Consider the following 17,695-nt stretch of genomic DNA (forward strand, 5'->3'; position numbering starts at 1 on the left):
TTCGAGATTTACTTAAGAAAATCCCTGTAATCTACCAGTCTCTTATCCAAGGTGTAAGCAGCAAAATGTAAATCACCTTGACAGCAAGAATAGCTTAATTAGCTTTGCAATAAAGTGCACAGGCAACTTTAGAATGCAACCAAAGCTTACATCTAACCAAGCACTGCAGCCAACACAGTATAATAGCCCATTACTTACTTGATTTGTAGTTTAATTTACTTAATTATAATATTTACCAGCCTCCACTATCTTAAGAGGCAAATTATAACCAGAAACGTAGGCTACATCAGATGGAAATAGCTATAGCCACCAATAGCACATATAGCTGCAACATTAAATAAATTACCACAATATAATGGCCATACTGCACACTATAGTCTACTTTAGTAACAACGTTTCCTGTGCACCATTAACCATAAGTTATCTTTACAGCATAATTAAATGCATTCTCCTAGATTTGAACTGCTGAAAGAATGAATCACTAATATATATAGCCTATATATTTTTTTTAAACAAGATTGGGTAGATTTACTTGGAACATTATTAATTCCCTACACTGAGATACTTGGTATTATGCTGCTTTACTCAAGTAAAATCCGCAGACTACTGTCTGCACACTAAACGAGATCAGAAAAACTATTAGTTATAACTTGTGCTTATAATAATAAGCAGACATGGCAACCCAGCACTGAATTGCGGACCTGTGGTTGCAGTCCCATAGCCCGGAAGAACGCACTCGACGTTGATCAATGAATGAACCACACCATGTTTGGAAGCACAAGAGAGAGAAATCAGCCAATCTAGAAACGTGATAATCTCCCATTCAATGCATTGATAGCATTCGAAGCCGATGTCTAAAGAAGCGACTAGACTAGCCACACAAAACAACTACACCCAGAATAAGCCAAACCACAACCACCATGCATAGTAGTGTATATTTGTAGGTCTTCTTAAATGTCATCATGATTTGAGTGCACAGGGATCTCATTTTAAATAAGCCAAGTGCTTTTATGAGCGATCCAGTTTAGAGGACCTTGTATTGTGATTTGTACTTCCATGTACTGTTACCATGACTTTCTAGATAAAGTATTCAATCAATCGAACCAACCAAGCGATTTTACAGAAACCGGGCCAATGCTGCGTATAATTAACCGACATGGCAACGTAAGACGTGTAATGAGATGAGGCCCCATAGCCCGGAGGAACAAAACAGAAAGCTCTGTTAAACAACAAAAAAAAACACGCTGTTTCTCAACTTAACTTTGCAACGTTAGCACGGAGCAGTTTCACTACAATTTAAAGTAGCTTTGCCTTTAGTAATGGAACGAGAACCATAACAACCAACAGCACCAGTCCAACCGCTTAACCATCAGCAACAACATTAGCAGCAACAGCATAGCAGCAGCATAGAAGAACAGCAGCCTTTAGTAGATAAAACAAACGCAACGCCATACAATCTGGCCTCATCACAGTATAGACAGCAGCTTATGAGCAGAAAAGCATGATTCAAGCAGCATGTATTAGTAACACCAGCAACTTCTGAACAGGGGAGCATGATAGCATAGCTCCAGTAACAACCAAACAACCAGCCAGGAACGCTAACGCTGCAATGCAGCGGCTGCCTACAACACCTATGAAACACAAAGCAGACAGAACACAGATGAAGGTGAGCTTAAATAACCCGCCCGATTGGACAACTGACTGACGTGACTGCCACGTCAGAGTATGACGTACTGTATGGGTCTGCATGACGCTGTAACCAGCCTCATAGAATGAGCAATGCATGTAACCTATCTCGAGTGTATGCTGCCAGAACTAACTCGCAGGCTACGTATCATGTATGCACACAAATAAAGGCTGTACACACCCTTTCATGAATCCAACATTTGTTTTTACTTAGGAGCACGCCTACACTTAACACATTGACTGCCAAGGACGCAATATTGCGTCCATAAAAAACAACATGTTTTTAGTGATTATGCTAGAGGGCGCTCTTCGCCAACCTATGAATGATGCCTTGACTTCCAGAGAAGTATAGAACCGGAAATGACATCATCCAAAAAATAATAATCACTCCGTCCACGACAACAAACACATCTAGCTCGGATTTCTTCTCCCAGACTGTTTTTTGGATCAACTGCCGATAACTACATAACAGAGGATCGCGGTTACAATGTTTTTGTTTCGGTGGAAAGAAGAGAGACTTGTCCTTCCACCGAGACATCATTTGTTTACATCCGGGTTTAATTTATTTATTTTCTGTGGATCGTCAAAAAGACTCAAAATAAGGTAAAACCGCTTGCAGTGGAGGATTCATTAATTAATACCTGGCAATGAAACTAAAGTAGAAATGTAAAGCTTTGTGAATGAGGCCCATTGAGAACGGAGAGAGAACGTTCAACAAATATGTTTTGGTTACAGTTACTGTTTAGACAGAGACAGTCACTCGGTGACCTTTGTGGATTTCAGTTGAGGCACGGCATTGATTAATGCATAAAGCTAGTATTCATTCAGTTGACCGTTCTTTCACTTCACGTTGGGTTCAGATTCCATTCTGATTAGGATTGGTGTGCATATTTTGCGTTAGGGCCTGTTTTGCACAAAATGCCACAAAACATGAACGCAGTGTCCGATTGGCATGGAACTTTTACACACACACTCCCAGCAGGCCAAAGAAGAACAACCACCCCAAATGTTTTAAGTCGGCCTCATGGTGGCGCTATAACAGGTCACACCCCTGGATAGGCACCCCGACCTAGCGGGTATCTGCAAATCCTCACCCCCCCCCTTTTTTTTTTGACAGCCAGTTTGAGCCCAAAGGATATCCATGGTAAATCAGACTCAGCCAGGTTCTCTTAACCACTTAAAACCTACATTTTCCTGGGGTCCCCCAATGGTCCATACCTGGCCCCTAGTTTCCCTCTCCACCAAATATCTTTACCGACAACAGCTAATCTACAAGCTCACGCATTGTGCTGTGATGTGGTGTTGTGAGCTTGTAGATCAGCTATATTCACCAAATGTTTGCTGAATGTTTGCCTTTTATGAGATGCCCAGATGCAAAGGTTCTTGTGGTTAACATTAGAGTGCCCTGTGGACTTGTAATGCTAATCATGACATCACAATAAAACCTGTCGGTAGTAAAACAGCGGCTGCTCAGAGGTTTTATTATGGAGTTCTGGTTTTGTCTTCAACTACTCTCTGAGGAACGGCTGTGCCCAGGCAGAACACTAAAGACAGCATGACGTTGACGTCAGGAGGAAAACTGTTACTTTTCAGGATTCAAATACAAAAAATGCAGATCTACAAGTTCAAAACACGTCACGTTTTGAGCTTTTAGAACAGCTATTTTTGCTACTTTTGTGTGACACTGTAGTATGAAGAAGTAGGGAACTGATTCACAAAAAAACACACTCTCATCCAAATGTCAAAGCAATAAGAATGCATACATATTCTGAGAGTGGCTGGGGATTCACTGGGATATTATTTCCCTCCTTCGCCAGCTTGTATTGTTTACTGGAGCTTATCTATGTTCCACCAGCCCTATGTTAAGCCTAACCCTAACTCTAAACTTAAACCCAACCCTAACCATATGGGACATACAGTAGGGCCCTGGGAACAGATAGGGATGACCCCTTGTTTACCATTTACTTTCCCTTCAAACATCTTCAGATGTGCGTATCCTTGGGGCTCTATTTTCGCCGGGGCCTTTTACCCGCTGGCACTACCCGTGAATTACGCACAAGGGAGCTGGGACTGTCCCTAAACGGTATCTTGGGGCTATTCATTATGCCGACTCCGTTATTTGCGCCTGGAGGTGTGCCCGTGGGCGTGTTTTTGCGCTTTCCCTAAAATTGCTATCTTGCCCACACACGTTTGGGAAAAAGTATAGCGGATTGTAAAACCACCCGCTGTGCCAAATTTGTTTGGTAGAGCGGGCGCCTGCAACGGACATGACGGGAGTCGAGCTGGGCGTACAACATTCAGAGGTCTCCTTCTCTCCTAATTCTCCACGAATATCTGTGATTTGAATTTTCCTATTAAATCAGCAGAAGTGAGTGTCAATTGCTTGTGTCGATTGTGTTTATATAAGATGATAGTCTATTCAAAGCAGACAATGATTTGTGCCGCGCCTTTCATGAATCCAACATTTGTCTTTACTTACGAGCACGTCTACACTTAAAACTAAAGTAGAAATTTAAAAACAGCTTTGTGAATGAGGCCCATTGAGAGTGGAGAGAGAACGTTCAACAAATATGTTTTGGTTACAGTTACTGTGTTTGGACAGACAGACAGAGACAGTCACTCGGTATTGCACAAAGATGCTATTCATTGAGGTGGCCGTGAGCCGTCTTCTTTCACTTCACGCTGGGTTTGTGGAACATTGGTCACATATTATGCTGGGTTTGTGGAAAGTTGGTCACACGATAGATATTGATAGTGCATACAGCTACTATTCATTGAGCGTGTATCATATCTGTAACTACTGTAGGAGGGATATGTGAGAAGAAATGTTTCAATTTGTGATCTTCATCATCTTCTTGAATAAGACGGAAAAGCCACTCAAAGACATAAAAGGCAAGCATAAACTTCCGAAATAATAGAATATTATAAAGATAAAAGGCAGCAGAGAACATACAAGTTATTAGCCTGGATTTAAAAGTGGTACAAGGCAAGCCTCAGATCCTGTGAAAGTTTGCGCCAAGTATGAGTCACTTAACTAAACGCTGCCTCACCATGTTTTGAGCTGTTAGAACAATGGACTCTTGGACTTCATATACATACTATATTATTCATCCCAAGAAAGGCAAATTATCTGATCCCACCAATTGCACACACTGGACTGTGTGTGTATTTTCCTGTGACAATTCGACTTCAAGCCTATACCAACCTATTTCGGTTAGTATTGGCAAAACTTTTACAATAAATTACACATGTTTTCAAAGATCATAACAAAGTCTAAAATAGGACTTAAGTGGTTAAATAACACAGCCCATGTCTTGGGCAGGTCGTACCCCAACATCACTAATTCAACTCTTATCCATCACTGATGCCTGGATTGCGGCCACCTATTTATATGACCCATTTAGGTCATAAAGGCTATTGATGGGAAGTTACCACCATATGAGCATAAAAGCACTTACCAGACCCGCTCAAACGACTGGCTTACACTAGAGGTTCCACTAGTTCTGAACTGGGAAAAACTGCTTTCTGCTACAATTTCATGGAACAATCTACAACTTGTGCTAAAAAATAATGCCCCAATATTCAATGGACAATTGAATAACCTGCTCTTAAATCTCCCTACCTCACTATGTAACTGACTACTTTTCTGTTATGGTCTTATTTTGTTGTTTCTGTGTTTTATATCTGTCTGTCTTAATTGTGGATTTGTGTGTGTGTGTGTGTGTGTGTGTGTGTGTGTGTGTGTGTGTGTGTGTGTGTGTGTGTGTGTGTGTGTGTGTGTGTGTGTGTGTGTGTGTGTGTGTGTGTGTGTGTGTGTGTGTGTGTGTGTGTGTGTGTGTGTGTCTCTCAACCTCAATGCTCTTTCCGAGAATAAATAAAGGTTTCAATCAAGCAATAAAGGTTTACATAATTAATAGCGGATTGGCTGCAGGCAGGTAAAATAATCTGTAGAATATTAATGACATTAATAATGACATATAAAATGTGACCCAGTGCCAGTCCCAGTCCCACTGGCTGGTACACCAGTGGGGTCCTTCCATTTTCAGCACAACAACGGAGGATAACACAGCCAAAGGCAAAGAGAGAAATTGCTTTTCCCAGCGGCATACTGTAACTTGACTGATGATTTAAATGTCCTCCATGACAGGGTCACTCTGGATATGACGTTAATGCATATTCTGTGGTCTTCTAAACCAGTGGTCCGGGGACCACCAGAGGTCCTTGAGGAGGTTCCAGGTGGTCCCCAGCTAAATGATGAAGAGTTGGTAACCAAATGGACCCTTATAGATCTTTAACTCTTGAGCGTAAAATGAAACCAAATGGACCCATACGGGTCCATTTGCTTTCATTTCACGCTCTCAAAAGTTACATTATTTTTAAACATCTGCATTACTCAATCAAATAATTGTTATTTTGATCAACGTTTGCCTGTCATCTCTCCTATGGTACCAACATCACTACAGCATGGCATTGTGGACAAAATCGTATCCAACGATAACAAAATATTCTACGTTTTGGGTCTGAGAGTCTAAATGTCATCAACTGGTGGCCTGTGGCTCAAATGCCAAATAAATAATGGACCTTGATATGAAAAGGGTTGAAAACCACTAAACCAACCAGTGAATCGCCTATTTGCTCTTTCTTTTTATTAAGTATGGCTTATAAGTGGTTAGTTAATTTTTTTTTGTATGTTTGAGTCCCCAAACACCAAATCTATATTTTGGATCTCGAGAGAAACAGTTTGGGAACCACTGTTCATCCAAAATGACTTTAACACCAACGCATTTTAGTGATCTCACAACTCAGCAAACTGAGGGGAATACTATAAATAAGGATTATTTGAAATGCCGACAGTTGTGTGGGTGTATTAATGGGACGTCATAGGCAGATACTTTCTCATTTTCACACGTTCCCAGAATAGAAGCGTGAGCTACTGTACATTTGTCTCCTCACACGTCCTACAGCAAAGTCTACTTTTAGTAGAGTAATAAAACATCCCACAGAACCACCCACACATCGTCGGGGACAGGTTTGCCGTCAGTTTGTATGCACCATATATCTGCAACAAACTCCCAGAAAACTTCAGGTCTGCTACAACTCTCAGTTCTTTTAAATCAAAGCTGAAGACATTTGTTTGCCGCCGCCTTTTATTGAGGTTTTGATTAATTCTGCTTTTTTTTTTAATACTCTCTAAAAACTATTTAAAACTCTTTAATAACTATTTGCCTTTTGTCTTACACTCTCCCATATCCCCCCCACCCCCCCCCCCCCCCAATCCAGTTATTACACTGGACCAGGGCGCAGTCTGAAAAAAGAGAAAAGAAACATAGGACAGACTAGACTAGGACAACAAGAATTCAGTCACACTGTCAGTCAGTCACAGCCAGTGGTGGGAAAAAGTACTCAAATGTTATCAGTATCAATACTGCAATGTAGAAGTACTCTGTTACAAGTAAAAGTCCGTAATAAAACATTTACTTGAGCAAAAGTACAAAAGTATTGGTATCAAAATGTACTTAAAGTACCAAAATTATTTTCAAATAGCCTATGTATAAAATAGAGCTGAAGTGGTTAATGTATGTTTTAAAACATAATAATATATATCTGCAAAGTAACTAGTAACTAAAGTTTACAAATAAATGTTTGTATATCAATGAATTGAAACACATTTGTTATAATTTATAATTAACCCCAAAAAATGGTCCGATATATACAATTAAGAATGACATTATTATTTTATATTTTAATAATCGATTAAACCGGTTGGATTAACCGTTGCACCTATATACAAATAAACTTGTCTTGACCAACCCCTTGGGAGTGACAACTATGTCGCCACTGGACTAACCCACCTCTTCTCCATTGCCTTCAGCAATATGCCACATGAGGCCATGTAACCACTACGAAAGTCTCTGTAGGCTACTAATCCATTGTCTGTCTGTCTGAGATAATATTGCAATTCCATTCTAAATAGAGCAAAGGATTTAGAATGGATCTGGTTTAAAAAAAATGAGATGCCTGACTGGCACTGCCACATGTTGTAGCTTATTGCAAGCGCTCCAGGCCTGTCCTTTCCCTGTCAGGAAGTCCTTTCTGCTACTGGTTACATATGATCCAAGGTATTTGAATTGCTCAATTTCTTTGATGTCATTGCCGTTTATGGATTGGATGGGTGGGTGGTCCGAGTCTTCATTCAGAAGCAGGCATTCTGTCTACTTGGCATCAGCAAGAGACCAACTTTGGCTTTGATATTGCTTTCACCATTTCTTATGGTATTCCATTGAGCAGCATATGCATCATGGCTTCCCTGTTCACGCTACCGAATGCTTTACAAAAATCTACAAAGATTATACAGTGTTATAAGCAGATTGCCGTATCAGTATGTTTATAAAGCCTTATAGACAGGGGATGCATAGCAAGTTTTACCAAAAGGTTCATTATAATTGTATATAATTCCTCCTCTGTGACTTCCATTTGTATTTTTCCCAATGTACCAAGAGCACTGTTGATATATGATCCACATTTGAATTCACTTGAGTGCCAAATTGAATCCAAAAGAACTATTGCCACTCAAGTGAATCTGACAACCTTTAAAGCAACTTTGAGCTGTGCAAAGAGCTGTGGTCCTTATCTTGCCATCAGTACAGTATATCTCCCAACTTCATCCATCCAGGTGTGAAAGTGGTCCGGTATGGTCTAGTACACCATATATACCACTTATAAAGATTCAGTGCCCATATGCAGTACCGAAGAAAGTACATCAGCTGTGTGTGTGTGCGTGTGCGTGTGCGTGTGTGTGAGATAAGTATGTAAACACCACAGAGATGCATTGCGTGCACAGCATGACATTGCTATCTTAAGAGCTTTCAGCAGTAGCTAGACAGACACAGCATGTTGTGTCTGCAAGATAGAGAGAGAGAGAGAGAGAGAGAGCCCGAGAAACCTGGAATACACATAACTGGCTTCTGTGCGAGCGTGTAAGCTTAATGACTCCATAAATCATACATCAGTGGTTCTCAAAGTGGGGTCTAGGGACCCTAAGGGTTCCTTAGGGGGGGTTGTACTCTCACTGGCCTGCAGCTCTGAGAGTGCACAAATGTCTGAGAGTGTACAAATGTCTGAGAGTGTACACATGTCTGAGAGTGTACAAATGTCTGAGAGTGTATAAAAATGGATAAAGACAACGATGCCAGCACTCACGTTCTGTCCTTCAGACACTTTTTTAATTATATAAGTAGGTGGAAGCGCTTCCGCTCTATGCCTTCATTATGTCTGAAGGAGAGAACGAGTGCCGGTATCATTCTCTTTATCTTGAAAGGCTATATGATTATTAATTTAGGCTATTGTCTTGATTTGTAAAGAAAAACACATGTTTCTCAATAAGTCCCTTTTATTTGAATAATATCAAATGAGAATGAGAATAACAAAAAGGGTTTATGCCCTTACAACAACTGTCATTTTCAGATTCTTTAAGATGAGTTAACAACAACTTCTTGTGAAGCTCTATAACTAAATAAAATCTAAATACAAAGTTGAACATGTAAGAAAAAAGGATCCAAAGTCAACTGCTATTTGGCTACATGTTCTTAAACATCTTAAAGTATGTTCACATTGTTTGAACAGGTAAGAGCTTTAACAAACAAAAAAAATGAATAATAAGCTAAGCCAGGGGTCTTCAACATTTTTTTTTTTTTTTTTTTTTACCGTAACCCCATCCCTTTTCTGAGGTTAACTTTAGCCAAAAATAGCCGATCTACAAGCTCTGTGAGCTTGTAGATCGGCTATTTTTGGGCGAGAGGTATAGGTGTAGAGGGGAAAAAGAGAAGACGGAGCAACTATCAATGTGGAGCATAATCGACAAACAGTAGCCGTTTTGTCAACAACGCGTCGGGTCGGTGCCCTCATAATTCACTGGGAAGCCAAAATATTGCCATACTTTTGACTTAAAGGAAGCGGGAGGGTTTTCCAAATCTTCCGTTTGTGCATCATCATTACCATCGCTGGCTTCAGCAGTGGCCATGGTGAAATGCAAAGTAGTAGTACTGTACAGACGCAACGCTACAGCGGTCTCTCTCTCTGTCTCTCCTCCAAACTCCTCCGCTGTGTGCACTGTGTGTGGGTTTGTCCTGTCGTCTTTCTTTTCCTCCCCCGTCGTAAGCACGCATGCGCGATGCACGGAAAAACACAACAGCGGCTCGAACGCGGCTTCACCCGGACGTGCAATCGGACGTGCGCATGCGCGGGAGTATTTTTCTTTTATTAACCCTTGAATTGCAATATGGCTTTTGATTTCAATACACTGTATCGTACTGTACGTCATTTTCGGTTCGATTTCGATACGTATCGAGTATCGTGACACCCTTACAAACAGTGTTCTCCCCCTGAAGGCATTTAGCATTTTGTCCACAATGTGAAGTGGCAGCGGTGGCCTAGTGGTTAGAGGGGCGGCCTTGATACCGGAAGGTCCCTAGTTCGATTCCCCAATTCATCACATCAATCATGAATCACCGCTGAATAGCCCTTGAGCAAGGCTTCCATGCAGGGTCCGGCTGGAAACAAGTTTCGTACTTAGTCCGACACCCTGGGTAAACAACAAACTTTGCTTTGCTTTGCTTTGCAAGTACCAGAATGTTACTGCCTGCATGAATTATAAATGAATGGAAGAGGAAAAAGAGCCGCACATGACAGGAAGTTTAACCCAGCAAGACAGAATGTGATTACCAATACATCTCCTGTACAACAGGCGGGATATTAGATTAAGATAAATGCTTTACAATGTGCATTACATTCACCCACTCACACACACACCGACGGCAGAGGAAACCATGCAAGAAGACACCAACCTGCTCATCGGGTCCTCTTTTGTTTTCGCTAGTCACTACTGTAAGTGCAGCCGTTCATAAACCTTGCTATTATCCCTCTTTCCGTCACCGGTTTAGTAACACAGCCAAGAGTGCTGTCTTGGTTGTTACAAGGCCTGTCCCCGACTAAGAATTGATACAGTCGAATCTGATTGGCCAAATGTCGCCTATAGTCGACTGGTAGTCGCACCAAAAAAAAAGAAAGAAAAATGTCGAATCAGTCTGATTCGACTGCCAAAAAAGAAATAGAGGATCATTCCATTTGGCCTGTGGGGATTGCTTAATGTCTGATTTAACATACTTGCTTGGTTTCTCCCAATACATCATGATATATGTCCTATTTTTGGCAAACTATTAGTTAACTAATATAACAAATTAGGCCAATCTCTAAGGTTGAATCTTTTTTTTGTTGTTGCATGATTCGACTGAGGGACTGGCAGTCGAATCAGAGTCCCTCGATCAATTAGTCGACTATTCGACTAATCGAGGTCAGGCCTAGTTGTTACACATACATTCGTATGTGTAAATAAATACTCACGGTGTGTGCAGGGAGAATGGTGTGTAATGCAGTACTTTGGAGCTACTGTATGCTGCTATGTACCCGGCAAGTTTGTTTTACTGTATCATTTATATTTGACCGAAGTTGTGCTCCCACTCCTAGGATAAATGGTACCAAATACACCCGTACATGTCCATTTGGTTCAATTTGTATACTCTCAGACTTATGGGGGTCTTTGACATTTACAAGTTTGAGAACCACCGTCATAGAAAATTGTCAGATATTGTTGATTAGGAGAGGCGTCACATTATTCTTCTCTGGTTGGCACTGCTCTGAGCTCTCATATCTAGAAACATGGCCGAGATCATTAGTAAAACAAAACCATGACAACCCTGAGATTTATACAGAGTTGCTGTCCTACAGGCTTCTCTGTGCTTCCATTAGAGCAGTCACCCATCCAAAACCCCCCGTGTCAGCCCCCAAACACTTAAATCAGTTGAGACTAAAGTGAACAGAAGAGGAGTTATAATTGAGAAACGAATTAAAATGAACACCACCAATGTCACTATGACAATAGACAACAATGTGGGTCTGCTCCAAATCACATACTCACTGTTCCCTCATTTCCTCCCAGGAATCCCAGTGTAAGTGGGGGATTATGTTGTGAAATAAAAAAAGTCTGATTCTAAGCTTGGAATTAGGGAAAAGGCCTAACATTATTATAACTATATATATATTCAAAGATTTGCACACACTTTAAAAAAAAATCTAAAATAGCAGATCGCACTATGAGCTTGTATATCTGCTATTTATGAGTAGCCAAAGTATAAAATAATGGTTGAAGTCGTTACACAGATGCGTTTCCCGGTTCTAACGGGTTAAAGTGGGGATTCTCATCAATACTCTTACCTAGGATGAAGTTGGTCAGGAAAAGTATGACCGATTTCTCCAGCCCGGAGCTCCAACTTTTTTCCGCACTCATGGTCCGTTCCCACGGTCCTTGGAAAGGCAAGTTGTCGGTTCTCCGTTAGATATTCCTCGCAGAGCCTGTAGGTAGACAACCATAACAGGGGAAGACAGACAGACAGAGTCAGTCGCCGCCCTGGGCGTCAGATCTTCACTCTTTTAGCCAATTAACCAGACAGCCATGGAGGAGACATTCACGCATTTATGTGTGACTGTTCCAGAATGGGAGGGCTGCTCTCTCTCTGTCTTTCTGTCTAAAGGTTAAAGGGATAGTTCACCCCCAAAATGACTTTTTTTCTATCGATTAGTCTCCCCATGGATTATTGAATTCATGGTTATTTTTTTGTTTTTGTCGCATTCCTAATATATTTTTGGGGTGAACTACAGTATCCTTTTACGTTGTTGAGCACTGTGCATATTTTCAGCAAGATTTTCTCTCTCTCCCCCCCTCTCTCCCTCTCTCCCTCTTTCTATGTATCAAACACTGATGATGAAATCAAAGACAATGGCACCCCCCATACCTTCAGGACGTGATCTAGGTGAGCTATGCCTTGTATAATAATCATAAATATAGCTGCAAGCAGCGATAATACGGGGCCAGTGAATAGAGAGAGAGAGAGACATGGAAACGGAATAGATTGAAGAGAGAGAGAGTTTTGACAACAATACTTTTGAATAAGCATTTCATGTTATCTTTAACATGAAATACTCTCAAATTAGCATTTCATGTTATCTTTAACAATTGCACATGCATTATTTGATGCAGTTATGTTTTGTGCAATGCAATTGAAAAGTGGAATGACCCACCCACAGACAGACAGACAAAAAGCAAAGTGCAATAATAGCACAATAAGACATGGAAAGAGAATAGATTGAAATTGAGACAAAGCAAATGATTCCAACAGGCGAATATTCTTTTCAGCCCAACCCAGCTGAGGTGGTCATATATAGGACGCAGGGGGGCAATCCCAGGTGAAAAACCTCACCCATTGACATCTCAACCTATTGCCATTGACAGGAATCAAACTCTCGACCTTTGGATTCACAGGCTGAGACACTACCTATAGGGCTATAGCTTTGTCCAGGCTGAGGTCATCTGTTGAAGATAAAAGTGAACCAGTGAAAGCAGCCGATCTACAAGCTCAGAAACATGTTGCTATCTGAAAAGTTTTGAGATTGTAGATCGGTTATTTTCACAATGAAGTTTGTCATACATTGCAAAAACATACTCTCTCCAAGAAGCATTTCATCATTACCTTTAACAGTTGCACATGTATTCAATGATACAGTCATGTTGTTTGCAATTCAACTTAAATTAAGTCTGCATCAAGTGAGGCTTGAACTGGCGACCCTGAGATTGTGAGGCCTTCATTTAAGGGAGACGCCATTGGCCCAACAGATAAGTAACTGTGAAAAAGGAGATCACACAGATGATACAGTTTCATGCAAATAGCTGAAAAATCCTGGGTTTAAGTGTTTTTCAAACTGCTCAAAATTGCGGACAATCTAAGGGCGGAGCTTACTGGTCAAAGCGATAGATGTGTTCCTCATGAGTCAAGGCACATGTGTAAGCAAGTTTCACGACTTTCTGCCAAACGAGGCATGACTTATGCCTGTTTAAAGTCTGCCTTTTCAAAAAATTGCTATAGCGCCCCCTTTTGGCCAATTGGAGTGAGATTGGTTTCAGTGATATTTGGAATGACCCTGTACATTTCTGCCAAGTTTCAAAGAAATGTGAGTCTGCATGTATGTTTTAGGCACAGATGAATAATTTTCATAAAACTGTAATAGTTAAAATCTATCTCCTCCTGGGATTTTTGAGCAATCTGCACGAAACGTTTCACACTTGAACTTTGGACCACTTTCTACAAAAATTTCCAACGGATTTTCCATAAGTGAAAAAATGCAGAAGTTAGGAGCCAATGACTGTTTTTCATATAATTCAAAATGGTGGGAGATCTAAAGGTCAGAGGTCAAAAGTCAGAGTGTGAAAGTTGTTCAGCATGAGGAGACGCATATGTGTATCCAAGTTTCATGGCTGTAGGTCAAACAGGGCATGAGTTGTACCTGGTCAAAGTTGGCATTTTCAATTGAGTGCTATAGCGCCACCTTTGGACGAAAGATTGTGGAATGCATGCGCGCGCATACAGCACCCGTAACCTATAACGCCTTCCCACGGCCCTGCCCTTCCAGACAGCTGTAAATGCAATACTGTTGATTTGCTTAGAGAGTAGGCAACAATGTCCACAAGGTTTGGTGAAGGAGTTATATATGTTTTCACTCTCACTATCCTGACCACTGTCCTCTGCCTCTGTGGAGAGGTCATTGTCATCTCTTCACTGATGAGCATAAAAGCCTACTCGACGAACGTGACGGGGCAGGGCCGTCTGTCAGACATGGTATTAACAAGTCAGCCGACAACATTACGCACATTTACTGTAAATGTGCATGAAATGTCACATAGTTTTCATGCAAGTCTGTCGCTGACACGTTGCTGCGGTTGCTGTCCATGGTTCTGAAGTGTTATGTTGCTGGTGGTTGCTGGGCTGTCGTGTTTTTTTTTTTTTGCATGATTGGCAGTCGAATCCGTCTGATTCGACTGCCAATCTCTCTGTCAAATCATGCAAAAAATATGTTATGCAATAGAGGAACATTCCATTTGGGCTGTAGGGGTGCTTAGTGTCTGATTTAACATATACTTGCTTTGATGTATATCCTATTTTTTGCAAACTATTAGCTAATTAATATAACAAACTAGGCCAATCTCTCAGTCGAATAAAAACAACCTTTTTTTTTTTTTCATAATTCGACAAAGAGATTGGCGACTGATTAGTCGACTATTCGAATAATCGAGGTCAGGCCTAGCAGGTTGTTGGTTTTTTTTTTTTTATGATAAAGCTCATTGTCTCCGTGCCGTTTGACTGTTGTATTGCTAAGGCTGCTAGAATAGCATCTTTCATTTTAGTTTCAGAGCTGGAATTGTCACAGGTAACGTTTCGTCACTGTCGGGTGGAAACCTTGTACCTTTTCGGTTAATGGAAAACAGAAGCAGGGTTAGAATGGATCCAATGTTGTCAGTATTTATTCACAAGCTCCTGTTAATACTTTTCATTTCATTTTCAAACCCACACACTTAACCACTGTCACTTTCAAAGCTTTTCAGAAACAGCACAGATAGCATACAAGCTCAGCTTGTAGATTGCCTATTTTCAAAATGTTTGTACCACATTCTTAAACAACAAAGGAGGGCATTAATTTATGAAAAAACATAAGTTTAAATATGGATATACAAGGTTTCTGCCCGACAGGTTTCTTGACAGGGAAAAAGGGTCAGAGGGCCAAGGTTTAAGAGTCATGGTTCATCAATGACAGACCACGTTTGAGTTTCCATACAGTTTTATGGGGAAAAAAATGTACATCCACCCAAATATAATTGCTGCCACTGCTTCCATCCACCTGAATATAAATGCCACCATATTTGTTGTAGTGCAAAATTGCAGTCGGTTTCACCTGATGGACCAAACCATTTGGTGAAAACAGAAGTGGTTGAGAGGTGTTCTTTGGTCAGGGATAAATCAGTCATCTCATCATCAGCAGAAAAACAGACACTCAAATTACCGGTAAAATACCTTTAGTTGAATCAATGGCATGTTCAATGTCGAACGGATACAAATGCGCTTTGGCTACACAGCCTTCATCAGGGGATGAAATATTTGCTATGGGTCAGTAAAAGACCCTTAAAAATCACTCCTGCTACCGCCAATGTGCTCTGTGGATCATAACTATAAGCATTTACTACCTATAAAACGGTTTTAAAGAGCGAGAAAGCCCAAAGGACATAAAAAAAAATACTGGACAGAAGAATCTGTGCTCTGCCAAGAATGTTATGACTACACAATATGTAGTGGAGTAAGTGGGAAATTGGAAATACTCAAGTAAAGTAGAACCAAGTATAGTAGTGCCTCAAAAAATTGTACTTAAGTACAGTACTTGAGTAAATGTACTTAGTTACTTTACACCACTGCTTCTGGCATTATCCTGCACCGAGTATTTGACAAAGAAATATCCGTTTGTTCATAAGCTGGTTCACCTGGCTCTCATTGACGACAATGCATTCCATCAAACTCCACCCAGAGCAACGGATCTGCCAGCTAGAATTGCTGGTTGGAGAAAATGGCGTAGACGTCCCTTCCTTATTAAATGTGTAACTTGCCTAGTCCAACGAGGGTATGGCTGCACCTCAGCATCAGCCAGGCAACCTGCTACAGCTGGGGTATCAGCCTCCATTAAGGCAGAGAAGAGATTACTCATTAATATAAACTAGTCAAGGCTGACCTGGGGAAGAGTTCAATAAGCTGCTTGATTCCCTGCTAATGAAGGTGATTTCTCTCGAGTTGGGTGCCTGAATTTATAAGCAGTTAAAGAGTTCATCTGTTATTGGGAGCAGGCGACCGTTGCCTTAGTGAATTATAGCTATCGTTCTTTCTAGTGCGATTGAAGAGGCCGTGGCCCCTCAGTGGAGGTGATTTGATGGTGTGAAATATTAAAAGAAACAGCTTTTCTTTCTCTAGATCTCTATGCAAATTGTATAATCAAATTAGCCACATGTATTTGCATTTGCCGACCACTTGGAGAAATCATTGGATACGCGACCACAGAGAACACCTGACATATGTGGTAACATGTTGCTGGTCCCGTTAGTCCGACATCCCATTACACCAACCTCCCCATAGTCAGACCGGTCGGACTAAAGCAGGGGTGATGCCACTTTGATGATGGAGAGGGCCCCTATATTTCCACACTCACTCCAGAGGGCCACATTGCACATGCTGTTGGGCAGACGCCTCTCATCTCCCTATTTTAACTTTTTTTCGTAAATGAATGCCGTACTTTGCCATTCTATGTCACACAAAAGTAGCAAAAATAGCCGATCTACAAGCTCAAATCGTGTCGCACCGCGACGCGTTCTGAGCTTGTAGATCTGCTATTTTTGCTATTTTTTAATTGGAAACCTGAAAAGTAACATTTTTTTTTATTTCAAATGCATTTAGTTATACTTATGAACTTAAATACAAACACATTGGACATAAAAAAAGGATATCCAGGATAATTGAAACTGTATCCTTTCTCTTCTGGAAAAGCATGCTGAAAATAGAATACATTATGCATTAATAAAATAAATAAAATAAAAAAATCTAATCTTGTCCCGAAACGTGTAGGCCTAGTGTCTACCGATGATGTCACTGGTAGACAGGTTTCTGAACTGTCCATAGCCCCTGTCCATAACACAGATAGGTTGAAAATGTGTGAGGTGGTTTGTTTTGTTTGTTTTTTGTTTTTGTCTTGTTCGGTCTGTGTTTGTTTATATATCCTTTTATATGTTTATATATTTTGTATTCATTTTGTATTTTTAATTTTATGTCTTCATGTCTTGGGGTGATAATGGAATCCGTATTGAGCTTTTTTATTTTATTGGTTGCTTTAAAAAGCTTTTCTGTATCCTGCTATATGCACCCTGTCTACCAGTGACATCATCGGTAGACACTAGGCCTACACGTTTCGGGACAAGATTAGATTTTTTTATTTTATTTATTTTATTAATGCATAATGTATTCTATTTTCAGCATGCTTTTCCAGAAGAGAAAGGATACAGTTTCAATTATCCTGGATTCCCGATCGACGA

General features: G+C 40.6%; 1 protein-coding gene across 1 annotated transcript in view; it reads right to left on the reverse strand.

Moving 5' to 3' along the window:
* rxfp2a (relaxin family peptide receptor 2a) overlaps positions 1-17,695 on the reverse strand; it is a 126,111-nt gene that overhangs the window by 98,210 nt on the left and 10,206 nt on the right. The window contains exon 2 of the mRNA XM_084073958.1: positions 11,956-12,093. Coding sequence (XP_083930084.1) covers positions 11,956-12,028 — 73 coding nt within the window. The 5' untranslated portion in view covers positions 12,029-12,093. The remainder of the gene's footprint in view (positions 1-11,955; positions 12,094-17,695) is intronic.

This window comes from Gymnoscopelus microlampas, assembly GCF_963454915.1.
Source record: "Gymnoscopelus microlampas genome assembly, chromosome: 12".
Taxonomy (NCBI): domain Eukaryota; kingdom Metazoa; phylum Chordata; class Actinopteri; order Myctophiformes; family Myctophidae; genus Gymnoscopelus; species Gymnoscopelus microlampas.